General features: G+C 43.3%; 10 protein-coding genes across 10 annotated transcripts; 4 read left to right on the plus strand and 6 right to left on the minus strand.

The window, feature by feature from the left end:
• Positions 1 to 277: 277 nt before the first annotated feature.
• L199_006269 (uncharacterized protein) lies at positions 278 to 2,560 on the plus strand (the record flags this gene model as incomplete). The annotated part of the gene is made up of 9 exons (XM_064891969.1): positions 278 to 502; positions 573 to 659; positions 726 to 974; positions 1,075 to 1,551; positions 1,652 to 1,698; positions 1,801 to 1,879; positions 1,960 to 2,007; positions 2,085 to 2,143; positions 2,242 to 2,560. The coding sequence occupies 9 exons, from the start codon at positions 278 to 280 to the stop codon at positions 2,558 to 2,560; spliced, it is 1,590 nt and encodes a 529-aa protein (XP_064748041.1).
• Positions 2,561 to 2,809: 249 nt separating this feature from the next.
• L199_006270 (uncharacterized protein) lies at positions 2,810 to 3,751 on the minus strand (the record flags this gene model as incomplete). Its single annotated transcript, XM_064891970.1, has 4 exons — positions 2,810 to 2,929; positions 3,010 to 3,043; positions 3,167 to 3,283; positions 3,477 to 3,751. The coding sequence occupies 4 exons, from the start codon at positions 3,749 to 3,751 to the stop codon at positions 2,810 to 2,812; spliced, it is 546 nt and encodes a 181-aa protein (XP_064748042.1).
• Positions 3,752 to 4,041: 290 nt separating this feature from the next.
• L199_006271 (uncharacterized protein) lies at positions 4,042 to 4,611 on the plus strand (the record flags this gene model as incomplete). The annotated part of the gene is made up of 3 exons (XM_064891971.1): positions 4,042 to 4,078; positions 4,273 to 4,388; positions 4,504 to 4,611. 3 exons carry the CDS (start codon positions 4,042 to 4,044, stop codon positions 4,609 to 4,611), a joined length of 261 nt encoding a protein of 86 aa, XP_064748043.1.
• Positions 4,612 to 5,051: 440 nt separating this feature from the next.
• L199_006272 (uncharacterized protein) lies at positions 5,052 to 6,863 on the minus strand (the record flags this gene model as incomplete). The annotated part of the gene is made up of 3 exons (XM_064891972.1): positions 5,052 to 5,444; positions 5,517 to 5,738; positions 5,871 to 6,863. The coding sequence occupies 3 exons, from the start codon at positions 6,861 to 6,863 to the stop codon at positions 5,052 to 5,054; spliced, it is 1,608 nt and encodes a 535-aa protein (XP_064748044.1).
• Positions 6,864 to 9,162: 2,299 nt separating this feature from the next.
• L199_006273 (uncharacterized protein) lies at positions 9,163 to 10,237 on the plus strand (the record flags this gene model as incomplete). Its single annotated transcript, XM_064891973.1, has 3 exons — positions 9,163 to 9,780; positions 9,899 to 10,132; positions 10,199 to 10,237. 3 exons carry the CDS (start codon positions 9,163 to 9,165, stop codon positions 10,235 to 10,237), a joined length of 891 nt encoding a protein of 296 aa, XP_064748045.1.
• Positions 10,238 to 10,938: 701 nt separating this feature from the next.
• Positions 10,939 to 12,734, minus strand: L199_006274 (uncharacterized protein; the record flags this gene model as incomplete). The annotated part of the gene is made up of 4 exons (XM_064891974.1): positions 10,939 to 10,965; positions 11,050 to 11,766; positions 11,862 to 11,948; positions 12,072 to 12,734. The coding sequence occupies 4 exons, from the start codon at positions 12,732 to 12,734 to the stop codon at positions 10,939 to 10,941; spliced, it is 1,494 nt and encodes a 497-aa protein (XP_064748046.1).
• A 1,343-nt stretch (positions 12,735 to 14,077) lies between these two features.
• On the minus strand, positions 14,078 to 15,715 carry L199_006275 (serine/threonine-protein phosphatase PP2A catalytic subunit; the record flags this gene model as incomplete). The annotated part of the gene is made up of 6 exons (XM_064891975.1): positions 14,078 to 14,186; positions 14,265 to 14,436; positions 14,514 to 14,712; positions 14,790 to 15,089; positions 15,187 to 15,270; positions 15,623 to 15,715. 6 exons carry the CDS (start codon positions 15,713 to 15,715, stop codon positions 14,078 to 14,080), a joined length of 957 nt encoding a protein of 318 aa, XP_064748047.1.
• Positions 15,716 to 16,276: 561 nt separating this feature from the next.
• Positions 16,277 to 17,735, minus strand: L199_006276 (uncharacterized protein; the record flags this gene model as incomplete). Its single annotated transcript, XM_064891976.1, has 6 exons — positions 16,277 to 16,473; positions 16,560 to 16,649; positions 16,722 to 16,817; positions 16,998 to 17,249; positions 17,366 to 17,513; positions 17,577 to 17,735. 6 exons carry the CDS (start codon positions 17,733 to 17,735, stop codon positions 16,277 to 16,279), a joined length of 942 nt encoding a protein of 313 aa, XP_064748048.1.
• Positions 17,736 to 18,182: 447 nt separating this feature from the next.
• Positions 18,183 to 20,756, plus strand: L199_006277 (uncharacterized protein; the record flags this gene model as incomplete). The annotated part of the gene is made up of 8 exons (XM_064891977.1): positions 18,183 to 18,915; positions 18,993 to 19,010; positions 19,073 to 19,146; positions 19,200 to 19,529; positions 19,602 to 19,751; positions 19,810 to 19,908; positions 19,967 to 20,608; positions 20,697 to 20,756. The coding sequence occupies 8 exons, from the start codon at positions 18,183 to 18,185 to the stop codon at positions 20,754 to 20,756; spliced, it is 2,106 nt and encodes a 701-aa protein (XP_064748049.1).
• Positions 20,757 to 21,298: 542 nt separating this feature from the next.
• On the minus strand, positions 21,299 to 24,434 carry L199_006278 (uncharacterized protein; the record flags this gene model as incomplete). Its single annotated transcript, XM_064891978.1, has 5 exons — positions 21,299 to 22,092; positions 22,193 to 22,359; positions 22,533 to 22,809; positions 22,983 to 23,739; positions 23,931 to 24,434. 5 exons carry the CDS (start codon positions 24,432 to 24,434, stop codon positions 21,299 to 21,301), a joined length of 2,499 nt encoding a protein of 832 aa, XP_064748050.1.
• Positions 24,435 to 24,964: the final 530 nt, after the last annotated feature.

Here is a 24,964-nt window from a genome sequence, read left to right on the forward strand (position 1 = left end):
AGACACAGTTTATGGTTGATAAACTTTCGGACCTCCGTTTTAGATCCGGATAGTACTCGAGTCCTGCTGGTAGATGATTTCTTGTAGAGGGGTGCTTTGGGGATATCTGAAGATCGGATGGGTTGTTCATCGCTGGATTGTGTGTGTATATATAGTGCAGAAACATCCTTCACTCCTTCACAAAGTCCAGAACGAACCCTCCGTATATAAACCCCCTATTCCTCACTTCACATGAGTTGAATAGTGGACTAGTCGAACCTCACAGCAAGAACCAAGAATGCGTGAATCTCGACTTTCTTCCTCGGATGAAGGTCCTCAAGTTCACAATGAACAAGAACCTGGTCATCTCTTGGATCCAATCGAATATGCCAAAGCAGAGAAGAAATTAGTCCGAAAGATTGATTTTCTACTTTTACCTATCATGTTGATCACCTATGGGTTACAGTACTATGATAAGAACACTTTGTCCACGGCGATTTTATATGGGATGTTAGACGATTTGGTGAGTGTTTGAGGTCACCTGCTTGATTGAAAATCTTTTCATCCTTTTTATTGATATTGAACTATGATAGGATTTGACTGAAACTAAAAATGGGGTTACATACCTTACGAGATACAGTACAGCAGCCGCTGCATTCTACTACGGATACATCGTAGCTGTGAGCTGTTTCGAGTTTTATGTGTACCACGTCACCCTGCTGATACTGACGTTGATATGGTAATAGGTGCTACCTATGGGTCTGATCTTTACTCGATTCCCACTAGCCAAAACAGCCTCTTTCTTCGTCTTGATCTGGGGTATAATCTGTATCCTCACCGTGGTAGTCCACTCGTACCGCGGATTTGTAGTCCAACGTGTTTTTCTGGGTCTGGCAGAAAGTGCTGTCAGTCCTGCGTTCGTGGCTATCACTGCGTTATGGTGGAAACCTCAGGAACAAGCTAAGAGATTAGGTATCTACTATTCATCTACTGGCGTGAGTTATATTGCGGTCCACTGTTCTTGTGGAGAGCTACGCATACGAAGCTGGTCTTGGTCTAAGTGCTGATCAATGATCTTCCCCTGACACAACCTAGATATTCTCAATGTTCACTGCTATAGTCAATATCGGATGGGGTAAAACCGGTGGTTCTCATCCATGGAAATCAATGTATTATTTCGGCGGATCATTCACGATCTTTTGGGCTATACTCATATACTTCATCATGCCTGATTCTCCCCTTCGACCGGGTAGATTTTTCACCGAGAGGGAAAAAGCGATACTCAAACGGAGATTCGATGAAAATCCATATGGACAATCTCAACAGCCTATCAAGGTCTATCAGCTCGCCGAAGCTGTAAAAGATATCAAAACTTGGATATACTTTTTGATGGGCGCAAGTATATATATCTGTAATGGATCTGTTACAGTTTTCGGAGCGAAGATCATTAATTCCTGGGGATACGATTCGATCAGGTCTACGGCTTTGATGATTCCAGGAGGAGCTATGACAGTAGTGACCATTTGGATATTCGCCTACTTCGCGGATAGGTATAAGAATATCAGGACTATTGTGAGTGATATCATCCCATCCCAGGTTTGGGTTTATCTAGTTGTACCATATGTACTTGATGGTCAGATGGGCTGACGGTGTGATCGACGTTTGGCTATAGCTCCTACCTATAAGTACTATACCAGTCATAGTCGGATGTCTAGTCGTGTAAGTGTATTTATCAGAAATACTTGCCACCCTATTGCGTTGTATTGACCAATCGAGCTGATGATCCGTGCAATATGGCCATTCTAATCGCTATTCTTTCAGCTGGCAGGCACCCTGGCATCCCCGTGTAGGCCCATTGATAGGATACTACCTCGTAGCTGCCTTTGGTGCTCCATACGTGGTAAGTGATTTTCAACTATAAACAAACCCAAAAGGTCGTCTGGTTGCTTATTGGCTTTGAATGCGATTTCGATGCTTTAGCTGCTTCTGTCCCTCGCTACTGCCAACACAGCAGGAGCAACCAAGAAGGTAAGTTGATTAACAAACCATTTGTCCTATGTCCCGCCGGACACCTAATACTGAAATTCGACTCCTTGACTTGATAGGGAATTACGACCTCGGCGATATTCGTAGGATACGTCACTGGTAATATTATATCGTCCTAGTAAGTACGGTATCCTTAGCATCCCCACAAAATTTTATCAATGTAACTACCTAATCGTGTTGTAGTACTGACAAAGTCAAATGTAAAATTGATTGTAGCCTGGTATTCACTCAAGAAAAACCAATCAAATATCGTTCTACCTGGATATCAGTCATAGTAGCTATGGTATTCGCGTCTTGCGCTTCCCTCTTATTGAGATATATCTATATCAAAGAGAATAAACGGAGAGATGCCCTGTTGGACTCATCACCTTCACCCTCTTCGAGGTATAATGAACCACAATCCTCTCAGAACGACGCAAGTGATCGAGAGAAATTCGAAGGATCACCGGGAGATGGTGTACCTAGATTAGGAGATGGTATGGTGTATGAGGATAAGACTGATAAAGAGAGGTTGGAATTTAGGTATACTTATTAGCTTGAGAGATGGATCTTTAGTAATCAGAAGGGTCGGAAATAAGTACACAAATACGAGTACTCGTAGTCAGATGATTTTTCCTTACCCGGATCGGGTACAAATAGACATGTTGGAGTAGGTTAGGGGGGAAATATCGATCATAAGTAGTTCAGTAGGAATAGAAATCAGTAGTTAGGGTATAGTAGAGAGATGATGGATAATGCATACCGTATAATACATTATATTTGTTACAATTTGATCTAATATGTTCTAATCATCACCTTCATATTCTATATCACCTTCCATATTCACCCTTCCCTTTCTGATCTTCTCGCCTTTAGCACGTAGGAGGTCTTCTACAGTTTTGAGCTTTCCGCCTTCCAGACTTTCCTGTGTAGTCAAGCGAAGAAATCGACCGTTAGCGATTATTATTGATCTATCTATCAGATTGAGATGCGACTGCAACTCACTTTGAACCATCCTATATGATCTGCTATCAAGTGTCTATTCGTCAAACAGACCATCAACATCAGCACCTACTCAAATAAAGGAGGCATTTCTCGCATGATTGTATGATTATATGGATAAGATACGATAGCATGAGAGAGGATACAAGCTCCCACTCACCTAGCTTTACATTCAGGACATTGAACCAATACTAGTCCCTTGGTATAAGCTCTTTTGGAGAATTCGTGTGTCGAGCGATGTCCACATTCGTTGGCAGTACATGTGAATGTCATTTGTCTGAGAGCGGAAGCACACAGACAACGATCAGCTGCCAAACAGACAGAAGAGGACAGGACATGACTCCCATTTAGGAGGCTTGGGTATAAGAGAATGGGTGTGTGAGGAGGTGTGGTATGATAGATGTCGATTACTCATCAGACGAGATGAGATGGGATGGGATAAATAGAAGTAAAAAGAAACTCTAACTCACAATCTAGGTTCGATCTGACCTATCTTCTGCTTCGACCCATCACCATTACCATTGGGAGCTTCTATCTGTGGGTTCTCTTGCGCATCTGCATTGCTTGATGATGATGAAGAATTCCATCGTCTAGTTGATATAGCTGAAAATCTAGGGAATGAGAGGGGTTGACGATAAAGTGGAGGTATCACGATACTCCTCGAAGAAGATGCTATAGGTTGATGGAGTTGCAGAGAGCGGAGAGCTGCTGATTGACGGAGGAGAGTAGAGCGTATGGGCGACATTATACAGATATGGGTGGATATGTATAAGTGAGGTGAGATGTAAGATATCAGATATAGAGTAAGGTATGGAACATGATGGTGATCCAATCGTTCGGCTAAGATTTCAGAGAATTCAAGATTTTTCTCCATTTGTTCGGATATTTTCGAATCTTGCTTCTGATCTGTTTGTTCACTTTGCCACCTAGTTGATCATTGATCATTGATCATTGATCCATCGTCCATATCACATACTCATCACACTATACATCACCAAAGGCGTCAGTACAGGCAGTCTTTAGGTACACGGGAAAATGCACGCTCCATTAGGTAACCCAAATAGACAGCTAGGTGGGTTCTCTTATCCGAAGAAAGAGCATGATGAAAGTCAACAGAGCTGACCGTTCTTTGTATCTTCTCTATCCAACCATATCTCCCCTCCCTTCGTTGACATTGACTACGACTACACATGCACTTTATCGTCCTCATCACATCATCCGTGATAATACATATCCTGGGTGTCTGGGGTGTGTGATTTTCAACAGCCTGTGCGGAACTGATAGAAGCATTAGAAGAATGTCACGCAAAAGGAATGATGGCTCGTCTGACAGGTGCATGCAACGCTCAGAAATCAGCCTTGTCCATGTGCTTGAGGAAAGAGGTGAGTGAGATCCAGATGGAGGATATAATACGATGCCTTTCATGATGGAGATGTCGCCATGGGTCCTTGTAATGATACTGATGATTGCGATGATGTTGGTACGTATGAATGATAGAGGAAAGATCGTGAAGCTCGAAATCACGAGTCTGCAAAATTACGTACGATAAAGAAGAAGCAGGTCTGGGAAGAGCTGGAGAAAGAAAAGGCTCAGGAGGGTTTGTAAATGATTTGCAATGGGGAAGCAGCCAGTAGAAAACATAATACAGAAAGTCTTATTGCTTTTATTCCTTTCTCACGATGCTGAATCTTACCTCTCCCTCATAGGTCTTTGAAAAATCATGTCTTATCTTATACCCACGCATACTTTGTACTCTATATACCATGATCATTTCATATCCGACTCTCGTCACTGGGAAGAACCCATATAGCACCGCACCACTCAACGGGCACTCATATGCACTGTAATGAAACAATATCATGCAATCATTCTATCATCCAATGCCTTGCTATCATAAGCTTACCCGATGGACATGTCATCAAAATGAACGTTCATGATAACTCTGTATCATATCGTATATAATCTATAAGCAAGCAATTGCAATTGTCCGTTATATATGTCTCATCTCATCTCGTCTAATCAAAAAGAAGGGTTCTCTTCTAACCTTATAAAGCCATCATCAATCCTCCCACAACGGCACCAACCGCACCGATCATCCAACCACCTCTAACATCCACCTTGATAGCTCCACTACTGTTGCTTGAGCTACTGGAAGAAGAGTTGGATGATGATGAACATACACTTCCTTTCTGAGAGGAAGCGATGAAAACCCGTGGCAAACCAGTCTTAACGGTTACTGCCAAGTTACCTGATCCGTCCGTCGTGAGGGTTTCACAAGAGATGGCATCGATAACTTCGGTGTTGCTTGACCAGCCTGATGCAGACGATTGGACAGTCACTGAGGCGTCGGACGCCGAGGAACCAGAGTTGGAAAGGACGGAGATCAAAGGTGATTTAGCGACGAGGATGGATGACGAGGAAAGAGAGGATACTGTCATCTAATGACATCACATTGATTCGCAGTCGGTCAGCGTCCATCGCTAAACTGCTTTGTGAGTGTTTAGACTCACCTGATTGGTGTAGAAAGTGTCAGAAGCATTTCCGGCAGCTTTCCTGGCGGCATTCAAACTGGCGAAGAACTTGTACATGTCAGAGCTGGTGTCGTAATTGGCGGTCCAGAGAGGTTCTCTGTTATCTGGGTCTGCGCCTCCAGTGAATCCAGCTTCGGAACCGTAGTATCCGTATGGGATACCGTCAGTCACGAATGGGTAGGCGTGGGCGTTTTTGATGAGCTAAGAATTATTCGGACAAACATCAGCTTTTTTCATACCTTTTGATGAAGAGCCCATTTGATACCATGACAATGCAGAATGCGAGATTGGACGAAGAGGTGAGAAGAAGACAATAGGATGTGTTTCACTCACAGAAGTATCCGTAACGGTAGATTCGAATCTTGGATTATCATGATTGTTCAAAAAGTTTCCCAACAAGGTGGGGTCGCTGAAGTTATTCTTGATCGTTTGGGTCATCGTCACCAACTCGGTCAAATCACCACTTGTCTGGTTGAATCCTCTGATGAGAGGGTAGTATGCGGGGTAGTTGAATGGGTTTACTTTGGCATCGCTTTGATAAGCCGATACATAGGTTGGATCTCCATTGAGTACTTCACCCTGGATGAAAACTCCAGCTGAACTGACAAAGTTGGGCCAGAAATCTTTCTGGACATGCTTGACGGTATCGATCCTGACTGAATCAAGAGTATAATTCGATACTAATTCTTTTACCCAATTATTCCAGTAAGTCTTCACGGTGTCGGAATCGGTATTGAGATCGGCCAAGGCGACCGAATCATCACCCAACCAACATTGTTCAACATTGGTTTGATTACTGTAATCGGTGATCCAGCAGAAAGGATGATAATCATCTGAAGAAGAGAACTGCCCGTAAGAAGAACTAGGAGTGAAAGTACTACTTGAAGTAGCAGCTACGTGATTGACCACCACGTCAACCATAAGGTACATTCCCTTGTTGTGTAATGCCGTAGAGAGACTCTTGAGATCATCGGCAGTACCGAAATTATCGTTGGTCTTATCCGCATCTAAAGTCCAATAACCATGATAGGCTTCACCTTCACCCGTAGTCCCACCGATGTTCTCGACGATAGGTGATATCCAGATGGTATCGAATCCCATCCCTTGGATATAATCTAATTTCTCGATCAAGGCGGAATAAGTACCACCGCAGTATTTCCTATCAGAGGTAGTACATGTTGAACTGACTGAAGAGGGTCGAGCGAATCGATCGGTGATTACTTGATAGACTGAGGCGGATCGGGCAGAGCTGTCATCGAGTGCTGCGAGGGAGAGAGGGACAGAGGCGAGAAGAGGGAGAAGTGTAAGAAGAGCTGATGAGAGCATCTTGTGAATGATGATTGATGGGTTGTGGATGTTGTTGTTATTTGTCGTGATAGTTCAAGTGATAGTGAGTTGTCTTGAGTCGTAGATGTAATGATATGAAAGGTTGTTGTTAGGTCGTTGAGAGAGAGGAAAGAAGCTTGACTTCAAGTCGTGGTTTGTCAAAGCTGTTTTGTGTGGTGTTGCAAGGGTATATGCCAAGCCAAATAGATCAGATCGGATGGAATGGCAGAAGAAGGAGTGGCGATTAGTTGATGGAAGTTGTTTGGTATTTGGTACCAAGAACACGAGCGTAGGTGGGAATTTGAAGGAGATGGTGAAGATGAGAGTAAAACGGATTTTCGAAAGATGTTGATGATTTTGAGCGATTGTAAGGAAGGGGAAGGTAGCGGAGTTACAAAGTGAGAGTCAGCGTTGATCGTTCCTTTCGGATGTTCTCACACACTACTGTTACACACGGACACGCGGACACACAGCTCGACAACATGCGCAAGCGAACAGTGCGCCCGTTGACAATGACGAGGTACGATGAGATTTTTACTCACGGATAGGTTCGCGTCGTCAAAGAGAGTCAGAGTCTGCCAAGAGAAGCTCGTGCTGAATAGCGATGTGTATGGGATGATGAAGAGGATGCAAGAAATGAACAGGAAATGTTTTGCAGCATCTATAACAAGATACAAACAATCGCATTGTGATCCCGACCATGCATCTCTCACTCAATTCTCACGGAACAAGCCTTGACTGAGCAACCCATAAAGAAAAAAAAATCAAAACAAGAAAGACGGTTTCCGTTTTAGCCGATAACACCTCTAAAAGCTTAATTCGCGTCGATTTCAGGGTTTACTCCCCTAGATGCTGTGTACGTGTTTGCGCGGTCCGAGGTGCTTGAAATAGCATCTCAATTCTCTATGCTTGTTTATCCTATCTGCGATGAGGGTACCCTTTTTCTCACATCTGCTCACTGGCTGGTCGTACTTCTACGCGGTGCAGCATTTGCGGATGTGATGAGATGACAATGATATCACGATGATGTGGCAGTGACTTGCACTAGCCCTAGTCTAGCAACATTCCACTACGGCAGACGAGTGTCATGGCCTTTCAAACCTGAAACCTCGGAGGATCTGACATGGACATAGCATTGACAGGATCTATGAAAGTGAAGCTGATATTGAAGCGCTCATGTGAACGTCTATAGTCAACCGTTCTACCAGCGAATAATATATAGGACGTCAACATTGTTTGTCCCGGCTACGGAGTCCTCGCAGTCATATACATGAGGCCGAGGGTGGGTCAGTACACGCCCCGATTAGGATGTCTACAGTCTGTTGTATCGGTCGACGGACTGTACAAACAAGCTGGACGTGATGAACACATGCAATGAAAAGCGTTACTGTCGTTGAACAACCATTGAGCTACCTGTACGAGGTCGATGTAGAAGGGCAAAGGCCTCATAGCTGCATCGGCCACAAGTATCAAGGCCGTAGTAGTAGTACCAATGGAAGCACACGTCTCCTTTTACCTTCAGACATCACATCCTCGCAGCCAGAAGAACATCTCATGGTAGCCGGCGGCCGACTCACTCTGATACCCACGGGTCTCCACACTGCTGACTGATAGTGAATGATGAGTTGTGGGGTGCTCAGCCCAATGTGGTAATTTGTGAGGTTAGATCAGGGTGGTGCGTAGATCCATACGAGTACCAATGCGAGCGACTCCTAACCCCCAATCAAAGGTAGGAGTAATCTTAGTGTAGATGAACCCCACCTTCGATCAGCTGGTCAATCCTACATAACCTATTCAACCCTATAACCTATTCAACTGCCTTACTATCTTTCTACACATTCTCACCCAGCAATCTTCGCATTGACTCGTTGTATCCACCACAGAGTACAGGATAACCTCATCGTATCTAGCCAGTCTGCTATAGCTGTAAGAGACCCATACTCGTTGATCGGTATCTCACAAGACAAGTACACAACGCCCCACTCGACCTATTGTCAACATCAACCCCGACAAAAGAAGGTCACCCTGTCATAGCTCTTACCGGGTCAAGTACTAAAAGAAGAAGAAGCCCATCCTCGTGCTCATAGAACACGACAGACGCTCGACGTCATCAAGGCAACACACACGTTCTTGGCTCGTGAGAAATCCTTTCATCGTCCTTGGTCTTGCTCCTTGAACAAAGCCTAGTGAGTCGAGCAGTCATTGACCATCACATGATAAGCTGAGCTGATGCGCCCTTTGTCACAGACACTATCTCCCTCTTTCTCACCTTCTCAGACATTCACTCGTTCTCGCAACGATGACAGCTCCAATCCCAATCTCCGCCTCTACTTCCGATATCCACCATCATCCAGCTCATTCCCAGCCAATTTTCTCGCCGCCTCTTCCATCCACCACCCCTGGTTCATCCATCTCAGTCTCACCCCAAACTCCCTTCTTCGCTCAGACTAACCCTCCCGCAGCGGGGCATGATAAGCTAGGTGTATCCACTACTCCTACAGCTAACACTGGCGGAGGGATATTCAAATGGGCAAGTTCATTAGGTAAATCACCTACCAACCTGAACGGCGGATCTCCAACCAAGCAAAAAGGGTTTGATATACCATTTGAGCATGAAGATGATCACGACGAACACGACTCGTTTGAATTTGGTGATTTCACAACCACGACCAAATCATGGGTAGGAGGTAGAAGAACAATGTCAATGTCTTTACCTGTCACTACTGCTGCTAAATCACCTAGTCATACTTCACCCATCGCAACTATGTTAAAAGGTGGTTTTGGAGATACTCCCAACAACACACCGACCACCGCTGGAACACAAGGAAATTCGCTCCCTGGAGGAGTATTGGCCGATAAGGCTGCGAAAGGTCAGGGGGTGTTGAGGAGATTGAGTTTGAGTGGATCGGGATATAGGGTGAGTACTATGCTTTGTGAGAATCAATCAAATGACTATCATACCCCGGCTTCGCATTCACGAAAATTGTCAAATTGTGAGATCGAGGTCAAGCTAACTCTGCGACATTTTTTTATAGCCCGCTTTCCTTTCCCCTCCCCTCCCCAGCGCACCTCTCCCAACATCCCCTCCAGCATCCAACAACATCCATTCCATCCCCGCTCCTGCCCCAGCCCCAGCACCGGCATTCGCACCTGGACCTCCTCAGGCCGAACCTCCAATCAACAGAGCGGTGACCATCTCCGGAGGACCCAATGCGGCAAGTAGGTCAAGAAGGTTCAGCGAGGGGACTAAGAAACGAGGTGTTTCTCCTGTAAGTCTGGTTTCCATCGCATGTGACGTATCTCAGCGGAGCTTTGACTGATATATCTGTATTTAGATGGGCGAACGGCTCTTGAGAGATCATGGGCACTTTTGATCACTTTGCCCATAATCCATGTTGATAATGACGCTTAACTCCGTGTCCGACGTTGTATCTTGGTGAAAGATATACCAAAAGGAGGAACGAATCAGTAAACAAGGATGTTGGCGTGAATCACTTGTTGTTGATCAATAAATGATATTGTATGTGTACTGTATATAACCCTATATATACCCGTTCATTTACTTGAGAAAAGGAACAAATTTGTAACCAATTCACCAAAATTGTGCGAATTACATACCAAGAAAAGAAAGAAATCAACGAAATTTTGTATATTGTATAAAACATGATATGATATGAAAAACAATTTTAACTGTACTCACCTCTGTACGCTTTCATACTGTTTTGTTTTCGTCTTGTTCAAGGGCTCTTGTCATGGGGATCCATAATAGCACAAAGTGATCGTACAGTAAATGCATACAGATGTATTTGAAGCTAAGTGCAGTAGGTGTTCTAAGATAGTCACCTGGTGATGCAAATTGAGAAATGAAGTGTATCGTCATACTATGTATGCTATGATAGTCATGAGGTATTGTACAACTCGTGTGCCGGTTTTCTTCTGTTTGTCAGGTGTAGTCGTGAAAGATTCCTTAATGTTATTCACAATCACAGTTTCGAGTAATGGTTCAGGCTTATTCCACTTAATGATAAGGCTGTGAAAGACTTCGGAAGGGATGGATCGCTCAATAAACAGGTAGTCAAGAATCTTTCAGTTTGTTCAATGTCTAATAGTGGACACCCAAAATATCAGATCCCCCAAACTCAAATCAGCTTGAACCTATTGATTGTGTTCCGATAGTAGTACTCACAAGGAAGTTGTTATCTTTCACAATCGACGAATAAGTAATATCATCCATATCCATTTCCAAATCCATCTTATTCCCCTTCTCCATCCCTCTATCTTCACCATGCTTGATCGTACTTTCCGCCTCCGACTCCAGCTCAGAACCGAGCAGTGAACCTTCATTCGATCGTTCTCTCAACTCACTCAATTCTGTGTCCATATTGGATTTCATACTTTCGTCGTCATCACCTTCTTCTCCTCCTTCATGGTCTGTTTCTTGACTCGGTATAATATTAATTTTCGGTATTTTCTCTTCTCCATCGTCATTGCCACTCTTGTTGCGATTGAATACACTACTTTTACCTTTCTTCAATTGTCTACCTCTTATACTATCTCCCAAAAAGTCATCATCATCCTTATCATTCACTTTCGTTTCTTTCCCTTCCTCGTCCTCTTCTTCCTCTCCTTGTGCCCGTGATTGAGCGTGTTGTTGCTGTGCCGCTGTGGTATGAATCCCCCCAGTCGACCACCCACCCATCATATAAGCCTCAAAAGCCTCCCTTACCCTCTCGCAATAAGCGTTCAACCTCTCACTACCTATCCTTTCACATGCTACTCTCCTCACTCTCGAGGCATGTCGGTGGATTCGATCGGCCTGGCCCGGTGGAGTGTTTGTACCCGATAAAGGGTGTGAGAGAGCGTGGATCTCGGATATTACTAGTAATTCGAGAAAATGTCGATCCTTTATTTAGTCATACCACGAGAGTATCAGTATTACTAATGACTTATCAAATGATTGTTCACCCATTGTGCTGTGACGTAAATAGGCAAACTCACCAATCTCGGATACCATCCTCTACCTTGTCTCAATGGAGCTTCGGTCTTTTCCCATTTAGCCCACATCTCAGCATCAGGTAGAACTTCCTATATCGTTATCAACCCATCAAACCAAGTAGTCAGTAAATTGTTCAAATCTCGAAAATTGCCATTAACTGTTGGTACGTAAGAGCAGTTTGTGGCATGAAATGGAACCTAGGCTAAACTCACAGACATCACTGCCTGTTGTCTTATCTCTTCTTCATAAGTCGAATCGTACATTGTATCAAGTAGACTACTTGGGATTTTGCTCGAGGTATTTTCTCTTGTGTCTTTCTCTTTCTCCTCTTTTGAATGAATCGAAGGATTGCTAGACTCGTTGATGGTGTTGCTGCTCAGTTGTCTATCAATTTGATGAGTTTGAGCTTGGACTGAATACCCAAATAAACAAATCGCCAATCCGTCGTTCAAGCTTTGTCGTTCCTGTCGCTGTTGTTGTTTTTGGGATTTGGTACGATGGGGTTGATCAGGTGTAGGTGGTGTACGAGGTTGTTTACGAATTTGATTCTCGTTTGTCCTCGACCTCCCTAGGGTTTGGGTTTGTTCTTTTTGTGGTTGATATTTGGTGGAGAACGTAAGTCCTTTCTTTTCGAATGATATTGTTGGCGTTGGTGTCGGAGCAGATGAAGTTCCGGAACTACTATGGCTATTGTTGTTGATGAACGATTTAGTCTTTTGTATAAATGTAGGTCTAGATTTGGTTTTGGGTAATTGTGATGCTGATCTCGAAATTGAAGTTGAATTCCAAGTCGAAGTCGTAGTCGATTGATCTTTATTGGTAGATGAACGTCTTGTGGGAAATATCAACTTAGGTTGAGATTGGGTAAATTTCATGTGGTCGGTCCCGCTTCGATTTAATTGATAGTTGGGCTTGTCGAAAACAGGATGGGTGATGTGTTAGCAGTTTATAATGCTATCGGAAGACTGTTTGATGGGTGATATCGTAGAAGATACTTTTTTGTCTTTGTCGTTGTCGGCCCGTATAGATTGAGTCGAGCGGACTGTACAGTGTACAATTTCATTCGATGCTCCTTTTCTTTTGTTTTTGTTTTTGTGGTTATTCAATGAATCAAGTAAGAGGTAGAAGTACGATGATCTGGGATCGGTTCAAGTAAGCAAAGTCAACAGTCAATAGTGAAGAATTGAATTGAGGCCTTCCAGCGGTCCAAGTGAGTGAGTAATCTAATCCAGTGTGATCAGATTAGATGGAGCATCACCCACCTGATATCGTTTCGTTTTCTTATCGTTTTATATTTATACGATCCTGTGTGGAATTACCAGAATCAGAATAGTTTTAAGGTCAATTATACCCTACACGGAGTCGACTCACAATGGTTCAACTTACTAGCCAAATGATGATGAGGATGATCATGATCATGATTATCCGACACAGAGTAGGAGTCGAACAATGAAAGGGTACGTAAATCGTTGAAAAGAAGATGGTCAGACGTCAGACCTAGGTCAAAGGATGGATGGTATACTGGAGATATACCCTATAGAGTCGAAAAGGGTTAGAATACCAAAGGAAATTATTGAAAGGATCTTACGTCATTGTCAGAGTGGCAGCGGTCGATGTCAATTGCTTCCCTTTTACCAGAAGATGACCGACTGGCAAGTTATGATTGATACTGTATCGGGTCCTCATCATCTTACTCTTGCTGATCCTCTGATTTAAAGATTAGTCAATAAGTTAATCAATACAAATACAGCAACGCAATATTTGTATGTTCAATCAGATGTTTCAGTTCCACAACGGATCAGTAAGCCGAAGGATAACATGTTGGATGCAGTCGAGTCAGTACATCGTTCGGATGGATAAAAGATGACATGTCATTTATTTCTTGTAACTTCTGTAGTCTGTATGGAAAAAGGTGATCCGGGGTATATAAGTGTTTGAAAAAGCTAATACTTCTCTCTCTTCACCTTTGGGGGTTCTTCTAAACATAGACAATAACAAAACATAATGAACGATTTTATGTACGAAAAAAAGGTTGAAAAGTCTAGAATGATGACAGAGAATGGATTGAATGGGATGAAAAGGGAAGGGTTTACTACCGCATTGTTTGATTATTTGTTCATTTCTATATTTTGATTTCTTGTTGTCTTGTTTGTTGATTGATTGATACATACAATGGTAATGTCGTCGTTGTTTAAAGGAACTACGAACATGTACAAGGTCAGACATCGAACACGATGGAATGGGAGTGCGATGCACAACTCACATAATCTGGTGGTCTTCGTGATACAAGAGGTTCACCTGCTCTAGGTGCTGGGTCGAATTGTAGGCTGAGTAAAGACATCAGACGTCAGCAATGGTTGTATTGGACTCGTCAATTCAGAGACCTGAGCAGGTCAACCACTCACAAGGTGTATTTCAAGGCATCATCAACTTCTAATATAGCAGCTTGGTTTCCACATCTATAGCAGTAATTTGGTGCTGAGAAGATGGTAACGACATTTCGTTCTTGTGACCACGAGAAACCTTCCATGACCAGTTGATGTGCTCGGGCCACCAACGTTAAGCCGTTATTGTGGTCTGCAGCGGAGCGTCAATTAGTATATCATGAATATATGGACAGACGCGTAAAGGTGTAGAAAGAAGAGATAACTCACTGAATGCCTCTGAAATATCTTGACCGAAAGTGTATCCTGCACCTCTTGGACTTATACCCCAACCGCATCTATCATCAGGATCTGACCAGAGCAAGTCGCACATTGGGCCCTCGTGGGGTACTTCTTGGATACGGTCGATGGATCGGATGTGATCGAGTGTATCAATAGATGGCGAGAGACCACCGTGAAGACAGAAGATCTATGGCAGAAAACTAGTCAGTACTGTACTCCGAACTGACTATCGATGTCAAGATTGAGAGAGAATTGTTGACTCACTTGATTATCGATCAAAGCCGTTAATGGTAGATAATCGAACAAATCCGTGAAGAATTTCCATACATTCGCATTCCCATATTTCCTAAGACATTCATCGTAAAATCCATACACTTGAGTGATCTGTCTAGATTCGTGATTCCCTCTGAGGATCGTCACTCGATCTCTGTATCTCAACTTCAACGCGACGAGGAGAGTGACCGTTTCGACAGAATAATAACCTCGGTCGACGTAATCGCCCATGAAGAGGTAGTTGGTATCGGGGGAATTACCTCCAATTCGGAATAGTTCTGAAAGATCGTGCTATCGTTTACAAAGTTGATCAGTAAATTTTCAGACCCACAACAAGGGCAAATGACGAGAAACGGAGAATGTGATGGACAGTAGGACCACAACTCACAAACTGTCCATGGATATCTCCACAAACTGTTACGGGACACCGTACAGGTTGAACATTTGATTCTTCCATCAATACTTCTCTTGCCTGCAATGCCAAAACGAAAAATCCAAATTATCAGCGTCTGTAGCAATTGAAAATGCCCAATCAAGCCAAAGGACCAAATGATTGAGGGGGATAGAAGAGATTTTGACGGATGTAAGAGAATAAAGGATCTTTCTCTCCTCGATTTTACAGTTCAGCGACGGACATTACAGTCGGTTGATGGTTCAAAGTAGATGACCAACACAAACGATTGTGATCATCAAATCAAAATAAAGTTACACATCTAGCTATCCCCCAAGACTGTACGATCCTTAATCCAGCAGGTTGTAATGTGATCCCCATCCTACTCCTTCACTGAACCCTTGCTCAACGGGAATAGAGAGCTCGAACTCACCTTATCGCACAGCTTCTTCACTTCCGGTTCGCTCAGAGGCTTGCATTGCATCAACTGAGCGATCCATGCGTCGACATCGTCGTTGGAGGACATGATGGGTTTGAGTCTGTTCTATCGAGGAGAAGAAAGGGAATGGACGACGGGAAGGGTATAAGGCTGAACTCGACTTGGTAGATTCCACTTCTTCTTTTCTATATCAATTGGAAATCGAGATAGTCGATGACTTCTTATAGAAACCGTTGTTCACTTGTTTGTGTTATGTATCCTGATGAAGTTGAATGATATATTGATTTGATTGGATTGATATAGAGGTGGATGGATGTTTAGGTAAGTGAGTCAAAGTGCTCAGAGTGTTAAGAGTGACGCTCCATGTTCCAGCACGCGCCTCATCATACATCTCATCAGTGGCACTCACCACTGTTACTGACTACACTCACTCACTCTCATACGACCCATAACCCCGCTGTAGATCCAGAGTGTGGCACCTAATTACATACAACGCATAATCATGATAAGAACCCATGATGGACCCAAATGTCCATAGAGATATAGATGGAAAAATAAAATATACAGTAGGTCTTCACTATATTATATCGTAAATTTACAGATAGGTCCGCCCCAATCCCCATATCACGCTATCAAGACGTTTTCCATCTATTTCAACCTATTGGTCAAGCTCAGACCGTCCATAGCCGTACCATCCACTATGACATTATCCTTCGTCGAATGTGATAATACCCTATGATTACCTGGCATGGCCGGTGTCCTTAATCCCAATCCAGGTCCAGATAGCTCGTCAAATTTGGTTGATGAGGTTGGATTTGGTATCAAAGCTCGGAATGATTTCCTCACTGCGATCAATCAAAACATCACTCAGCAATGACAATAAAACATGAGAAATGAATTCTGAGGACATGAACAGATTTTCATCACTTACCCCTCTTGATGAACGTATAGATGTCCCTATCGTGATTCAACTGTCGGACAAGTTCTGATAGATTTGGTATTGGGGGATCGCAATTTGGTACTAAATGAAGTGTCCAACATGAGTAAGCTGTCATTCCATCTACGAAGAATCGTCCATCGGGATTAGACTAACCAGTATAGTCCTGTTTGGATATATCGATGAGGAAAGAGAATTCTCTCGTTGGATCTCTGTGGTCGAGTAAAGTGAATCTCATCATCAACAGGTCGGCTATGACATACACATGGTATCGTCAGCGATTGTGAGGTACTAAACAGGAGAAAAATTCTTCTCCGTGCATAGAATCATAAGAACTCCTCCAAGTCATTGTCACTTGTGCGATCACGTTGAGGTGCACGGATGGATCCGGGTTCTCATTTTCATACAGAGAGAAAGAAAAATAACACTTACGTCTTATCCCATTAACAGTGAATCCAACATTTTCTTCCAGCTCTATCAACTCCCGCTCATCCCTCTTTCGCATTTCGTTCAATCTAGATTTCTGACGATCTTTCTCCGTACGTTCAGTAGTCACTTCTTTCCGTATCACATTCAATTCGGATTCTAAAGATGATGATTGATCTTTCACTTTCTGCAAAGATGATTCCAAGTGGTTTAATGAAGAAGTGAGGTCTGTCAATGTGTGCCGTTCGGATTCGAGAGCTGCAATTCAACATTAGGTATCTCGTCAGCTCGACTATACTAGACATTCAATTCACTTCCTTATATGATGGGAACGGATGACCGGCTTTGGGTCCTGTGTCAATACGATGACTCACTCGCCAACATCTCGCCTTCCCTCTCTCGTTCAAGCTTTATCCTCCTCTCCACCTCTTCCCTCTCAGCTTTCAAGTCCCTCATCTGGTTCACATGATCGCTTGCTCGAGCTGCTATCTCAGTTTTCGCGGCTATCGTATAATCATCGATCTAAAGAGTTCACCTTCCGATCAGCCAGAGATTCAGAGAGTATACGTCAGCTGAGAGACTCACAGCTGTCAGGAAAGCTTCGACATGTCTCTGGAAGGGTTCCCACTGCAAGTCTATCGAAGGTGAAGTGTTATTGGAAGAACTCTCGTCTAATATCGCCTGTAAAGAGAATGGTCTCGGTAAGTATGCGCCAGGCTGACCATGGTAATTCGATAGTGCCATGGTTATGGACCACGGTTGATTCGACTGGTACTGCTCGTATCACAGAGTATGATGATAATGTCGTTGAAAGTAATGTTCTACGGTTGATGTTTACTTATTTTTGCGATACAACATGATCAATCCGCGTGTTTGGTTCTTACGCGTGGTACACGAGAGTATGATTATTCTGGAGTGATTTTATTGTAATTTATCCCATCATATCATGGTCCTGTGTCATAAACAAAGTCAGTCGCGTCACGTTGAATTACCATCTACACATCCAACTCTAATTCTCACTCTCACAACAACACAACAGACCCCCGTCCATCATCGAATCGACTGGTGTATACATATATAGATATATCTTGTATCTTATCCCATCCTACCGTCACTCTAGACTCATATACCTACATCCCCCCAATTCAACCCACTCCACCCACTTGCATCTTGAATCAACCTCATCCCAAGATGTTCTCACGCGTCTTGAAATCCACAAATCAACAACAAGCCCCTTCCCCTTCCTCCTCTTCTTCCGAACCATCATCAAAATCATCCTCTCGATCATCTCAAATAAAATCCCAGTCGACCTCATCGGGCATCGCTCAACCTTCACCATCCAAGATACCCGTATCTACCAATCACAGCTCTCGATCGGCTTTCGTCAGTAGTAAAGAGAACATACCTGCTCCACCTTCCGCAGGCCATGAGAAAGAACGTTCAAATTACTTATCATTCTTATTCTCGCAATCGCAACAGGGTGCTCCGACTACTCCAGTCAAAGTAAACAAGTCTTCACCTGCACCTCCCGCTCCTGCTCCTGGTCAGGCGTATCATCCTCACGGTCATGGAGAAGCGGTCCAAGCGTCAAGAGGTCAATATACCGCCGAATCAGATGATATTCACATGCAAACTATGAAAAACACCATCAACCCAGCAATGTTGAAACAACTCTCTTCTATCCCTGCTCCCACTCAACAACAACCGGTGATACAAAGGAGCAACGGTGCTGGAAACGGGGCTCAGGGACATCCTGTCAACCCTTACGCAATCCAACGAGGTGCGAACGCGTATAATGAAGATGTACATATGAAGACTCAAAGGTACGAGACTCAACATGATAAACCTAGAGGACTTCAGCTATGGGAGAGGGAACTGCTGGAATCTCCTGATATGAAGAGGAAAGCTACAGTGGCTCAGATTTGTGAGTTTTGCCGTGTTCATTATCTCTTTATTCTGCTCTAAGCGGATCTCGCTGACGGGTACATGTGTTATCATTAGACTTCCTGGATTACTATTGTAAGCTGCAACATCTTTCGCGATGATAACATCAGACTCAGCTGACGTCCTTCACACTGCAGTCGATCTCCTTGGATACATCGCTAACAGGAAGAAACGTCTCGAGACCTTCAAAGCCGACACCGCTCAACGAAATGTACGTTTGAGCCTTCCTTGAACTGGTACACAAATACTAATCATGATTTATAGGTCACTGGACCCGAGTATCAAAAAGAGGTATCCTCCTATAACGGTAGAGAAAGAGTATTGCTCCGAAAGAGACGAACCAAGCTTCGTGTTGAGCAATTCAGAATTATCGCTCAAGTCGGTCAAGGTGGTTATGGTTCCGTCTACCTGGCTAGGAAAGCAGATACCAATGAGGTTTGCGCTTTGAAGAAGATGCGTAAAGGTACTTTGGCCAAGATGGACGAAGTGAAACATGTTTTGGTAGAAAGGGATATTTTGACTGCAGTCAAGACTCCTTGGTTAGTTAGGCTGTTGTACGCTTTCCAAGATACTGAACATGTTTATCTTGCGATGGTACGTTGATTCTGTTCAGCTGACATGTTATCTGTCGCAATCATATAAGCTGATACGTATTGGTGAATATAGGAATATGTCCCTGGAGGTGACTTCAGAACATTACTCAACAACTCGGGTGTACTTAAAGAAGAACATGCGCGATTCTATGCTGCGGAGATGTTCATGGGTGTAAATGAACTGCACAAATTGGGTTATATCCATAGAGATCTCAAGCCTGAGGTGAGTCGGTCGATGATGAACCTAGCACATCAGTTAACTTCCATTTCTTGATCTGTAGAATTTCTTGGTAGACGGTACTGGTCATGTCAAACTGACCGATTTCGGTCTTGCCACTGGATCATTGAATCCTGCCAAGATTGATCAAATGAAGCAGAAGGTGCGTATCATACAAACAGGAGAATACTCATATGCTGATGATGACTACCACAATTCAGCTTGACCAAGTGAAAGATGAAGAACTCGTCTTCCGATCTACATTAGAAAGACGAACGATCTATCGATCTATCCGAATGGCTGAACCTCGATATGCCGATTCCGTGGTCGGTTCACCAGACTACATGCCCCCTGAAGTCCTTAGGGGTAAGACTTATACCTATTCAGCAGATTACTGGTCATTGGGTTGTATCCTATTTGAATTCTTATGTGGATTCCCTCCCTTCTCTGGATCTACTCCTGAAGAGACTTGGGCGAATTTGAAGAATTGGACTAGAGTTCTTAGAAGACCAGTATATGACCGACCTGAAGATTTGATATTCAACTTGACTGATACGGCTTGGGATGCTGTCACGAGATTGATCGCTAATCCAAAAGATAGAATAACCACTTTGGATGAAGTTCAATCTTTACCGTTTTTCGCTTCATTGCCTTTCAAGAACTTGCGATCTATCGACGCACCCTTCGTACCCGTTTTGGATGGAGAGACGGACGTGGGATATTTCGATTCGTTCACTAGTCCTGAGGATATGGCCAAATACGCCGAGGTGTTCAAGAAACAAAGAGATGTTGAGGCAGTTGAGGAGAAAGGGATTGGAAATAGAAATAATTGGGTTGGATTCACTTTTGGTAGAAATGCTAATGTGAGTGAGAGTAACTCTTTGAACCTAATGGTTTTTATCATGGTGATGTACTGTTCGCTGATCATACTTGCATTACTTCGGGATGTAGATCACACCTGCTCCTAGAGGTATCAAACCTGAAGGAGAAGCACTTCAAACCATTTTCTAAGGTTTTGTCTCTTATCCACCAATCCCATATATCTATATATGCACACACCTTACCTTATATATATTGTTCACTTTGAAAAATTCCCCATCTTCTCTCTTCTATCCGTTCCATCTGTTTTTTTTTTTTCGGAATGATGCTGAAAAAACTTTCGAACATATCACATCATAGTTATGCCTTATCTTTCTTTCTCTTCTTGTATAGTCCTTGTATATAGATACGGTATGAATCGATTCTTGGCGTTTCCTTCTGACGGTATAATGATCTATCTGACTCGTATCAATCGTCAGAAGTCAAGTTTGCAACAGGGATTGTTGACTACCAAGTACAAACACAATTGTTAGGTGGGAAAATTTTGTAGACCTCAGCGTATATTTGCCCCGAGCAATTCGAAATGCATTTTGCATCTACAACTGAATGTTATGCGTAAGATAACCACTGCTATACACTCCCATGACTTGTGTTAAACCACTTTCGATTAATCTCATCGATGCATTTTTACATACATGTATAGTCTATCATCATATACAACTATATTATACAAATTACACACCAGCCAAAGCTCTTCTCCAACTTTCCCCTTCACCCATCAAAACCCTCCCCGTCTCTCCGATCTCCATCCCCAAAACCACTTTCCTATCTTCCATACTTTTGTATGGATCGGTACCAATGACCAAAGCATGAGATGAAAGTAGACTACTCAATATTAAATTCAATTCAGAATTAGAAAGTAAAACATTACCATCATCTACTCCTCCATCTTGGTTATTGTTATTGTTGTTGTTGATGGATATAGTGGTATTTTCGAATATGTTGAATGAACGTGAAAGGTTGTCAAAATCGATTTTGACATTTCTCCAATTAATCTCATGTAAACCTTCTCTCCTTATACATCTAACTAACGAGCATAACATCATTTTCTGTTGGATACTACATCCACCTATAAATTTCGATACGGGTGATTGAGACATGGCTTGTAAGACTGACATCATCTCTTTTGCTGTGACCGGGTGCGGACTACCAATAGAACCAGGACCAGTAGGACCAGTAGAACCGGTAGGTTTGGTTTTACCTGAAGTAGATGTACCATTGGTGATTGTATCTTTACTGTTGCTGTTACCTCCTTCAAGAGCAACTTCCACAGCTCTCCGACAGGCATCCAAGACTCTCCGAGCATCTCCATTGGTACCTGCCATTTTAGTAGCTGCCAAAGCTATTGCGTCAGGTAATAGTACTTTTGGATCTCCTGAGGGTGCAGATGGGTGGGGGATCAATCGCGATTGAACGATTGATATCAGTGCTGCTCGATCGTAAGGCTGGAACAAGATGGTTTGAAGACCTATACACAGGAAGATGCAATCAGCCCAAATTCCGGTAAAATACTATCCATAGGATAATTGAGATACAAGACGACGTTGTTAGAAAATAGAACAACCCACCTATCCTAGATTTGATCTTCGCTGCTAGATGTTGTGGAAGATCCATCCTGTTGGCAACTGCAATGACGAACAATTGAGAATCCCTCATTGTAGGCCAATTGAAGAAATTGTATACTACGTCCTGTTTCGCCGTAAGCAGTTGGTCGAGTTCGTCCATCAGTACGACGCTGGAGGAGTGGACAGAAGGGAACAAGTCAGCGATCTCGCATCATCATCATCATTATGTGAGATAACTCCAACTTTGGTCTGCCTTGAATAAATCGCTGTCATTCGAATCCGACATTCATACAACCTGATCTACTAAGATAACCCCATTTGTTCTCATGTACGAACCACTCACAAAGTATGTCCCCTCGGCCCTCTCACACCCCCCTGTCCACCTCTCCTTCCAAAATGATTTTCCAAGCCCCTCAGCGCAGTCTTCGTCGAAGCACCTCTCGATCCGCTGATAGCCTCCCACAGAACCGTATAAGCATGTTGGGGAGAAGGGATCTTGAGACCGTTAATTTCGACATAAGAGAACGGCTGGAGTTCACCATCTTCAGCTTTTCGCTTGAGCTCTTTCACTACGGCGTGGACGGTCGCTGTCTTGCCTGTCCCTGGGACACCGGCGATGTCTACATGTATACAAGAAGGGTAGTCAGTATTTCTGCAAACAATCAAATACAAGTCTTGGTACACGACAAGCTAGATGAGCATTTCTCGTGGACAATTGGTATAATCGGAAAGTCTCGCTCGAGTATCATTTTCGTAGATATTAGATGGATGATATGGACATTATCGCACTCACATAAACATCCCCCACCCCCACTCTCCACTCCATCTTCAACCTTCCCTAACACATCCAAGAACTCCTCTTCTCTGCATGGTAAACTCTCAGGCGTCGATCCAACATGTAACAACCTCAATGCTCTTTCGTACGGATCCACAGGGAGGTTCTCCAAAGATTCTATCGAAGATGGTAAATTGTTCTTTGTAGATGATTTAGGATGTGGTTTGGTCTTCTTTCTAGAAGGTAAATTCAATGTTTTCCATTTGGTTTTAGATTTCGTTTTTGCTTTTTTACGTGGTTTTAAAACACCCGGTCTTGATCTTTTCCTTTTACCAGGTATAAATATCTCTTCTTCTTCATCCTCATCTTCCTCATCCTCATCTTCATCTTGTTCTTCTTGGTCTGAGACATCTTCCATCTCACTACCTTCATCTTCATCACTCTCTTCTTCTTCTTCTTCAATATCATCCTTCCCTCTCTGTTCTAGAACAGGTACAGCCCACTCCCCCGTCTTCTTCCCACTTTCTCTCCAATGATCAATATCGACCCTCCAGCTCTTCCCACCTTTAGCGAATTTATCAAAAGCCCTATGACACCAATATACCCCCTGACGGATATATGACCAACCCTTCCATTTGGATTTTGTCTCGGTATCGGGGAATTGGTCTCGGTAGAATGACTTGGAATATATTGGGATGGTACGTAGGAGATAGGCAATGGGGATAATGGATGTTACGGATCGGGAAGTCAATGAAGCTGCTAGGAGCACTTCGTTCTGAGAGTAGGATTAGCAAGGGGTTAGCTTAGGTATTTACTGGATGGTTGCAAATCGTTTTATGTTGGCAAGAATGAGGGATAACGGGAGTGTTGTAATACACGATGTGTGTGAAAACAGTAAATCTTACATGGGGACCGAGAGATACTACGAAACAGAGCAAATGAGATGTATATAAGTGGTCAACTCACGTCTTCAATATTCACATTCTTCATCACTCCAGGTAAGTCCGCCTTCCTAAACGCCCAATGAATCTCAGCCATCATCTTGGGTCCTTCCTCCTCTTCCTCTTGCTTTTCATCCTCTTCTTCTTCTCCGTCGTCTTCTTCTTGATTCGTGGATGATGGCGCATCTTCCCATAATCCAATTAATATACCGACACCTTCATTACCACCTTCAACACTGACTAACACCCCGTCCCCTACCGTAAACCTACTCTCCTCATCGCCCTTACCGGCTTTTACCTTCCTACTGGATGGTCCACCAAGTTTCAGCGGAGTGGAACCCACCCTAGATACGATTCTACTATACGAATTGTACCTTATCCTTTCTTCTTGATTGTCCGAGGGGAGAGGCGCAGAGGTCCAGGTGTAGGTGGTATTGGGTTGTTTGAGCGATGGACTAGCTCCTGGGGAAGGGGTGAATATTGTACCTCGGGTCGAACGACGGGGTGTGAATGGGGCTGGTATCGTCATGGTACGGTACTTGCTCGGTCAACGACTGATCTTATTCTACGCATAGAGTTGTGAAGCAAGTCAAATTGAGATTGAGCAAGAAGTTTCAAGGTGGAAAATGTCGAAATAAGAGATTTGTTCGAAACCCAAAACGCGTAAACGCGTGTTAAAATCATGTCGCACTACTATCTGCTTTCCTGTCTTTATACATGTCCTGCTCAAAGCAGATAGGTATATTCATTCATTCCAAAGCATTTCATCGTATGCACATATCAAATAGCAGCAGAGGTATCAAGAGAAAAATTACTCGTATAAAAGAGTATTTAAGGACGAAGAAACAGGAGGTTTAGACCAAATGGGATATGAACAAAGGTGTGAAGACTTTCGACGTTTTTTCTCAGAACAGAGCCAAAACGTTATATATACTTCAGAAAGGGAATTAGAGGAAACGTAAAAAGACATGATATAGACATTTCATTTGGCTGTAAGCTTTACGGGCTGATAGAAGAAAGAGGGGCAAACTCCTGTTGAGTTATTTTGATCGATCATGG

Source organism: Kwoniella botswanensis, chromosome 1 (genome assembly GCF_036426115.1).
Source record: "Kwoniella botswanensis chromosome 1, complete sequence".
Taxonomy (NCBI): Eukaryota; Fungi; Basidiomycota; class Tremellomycetes; order Tremellales; family Cryptococcaceae; genus Kwoniella; species Kwoniella botswanensis.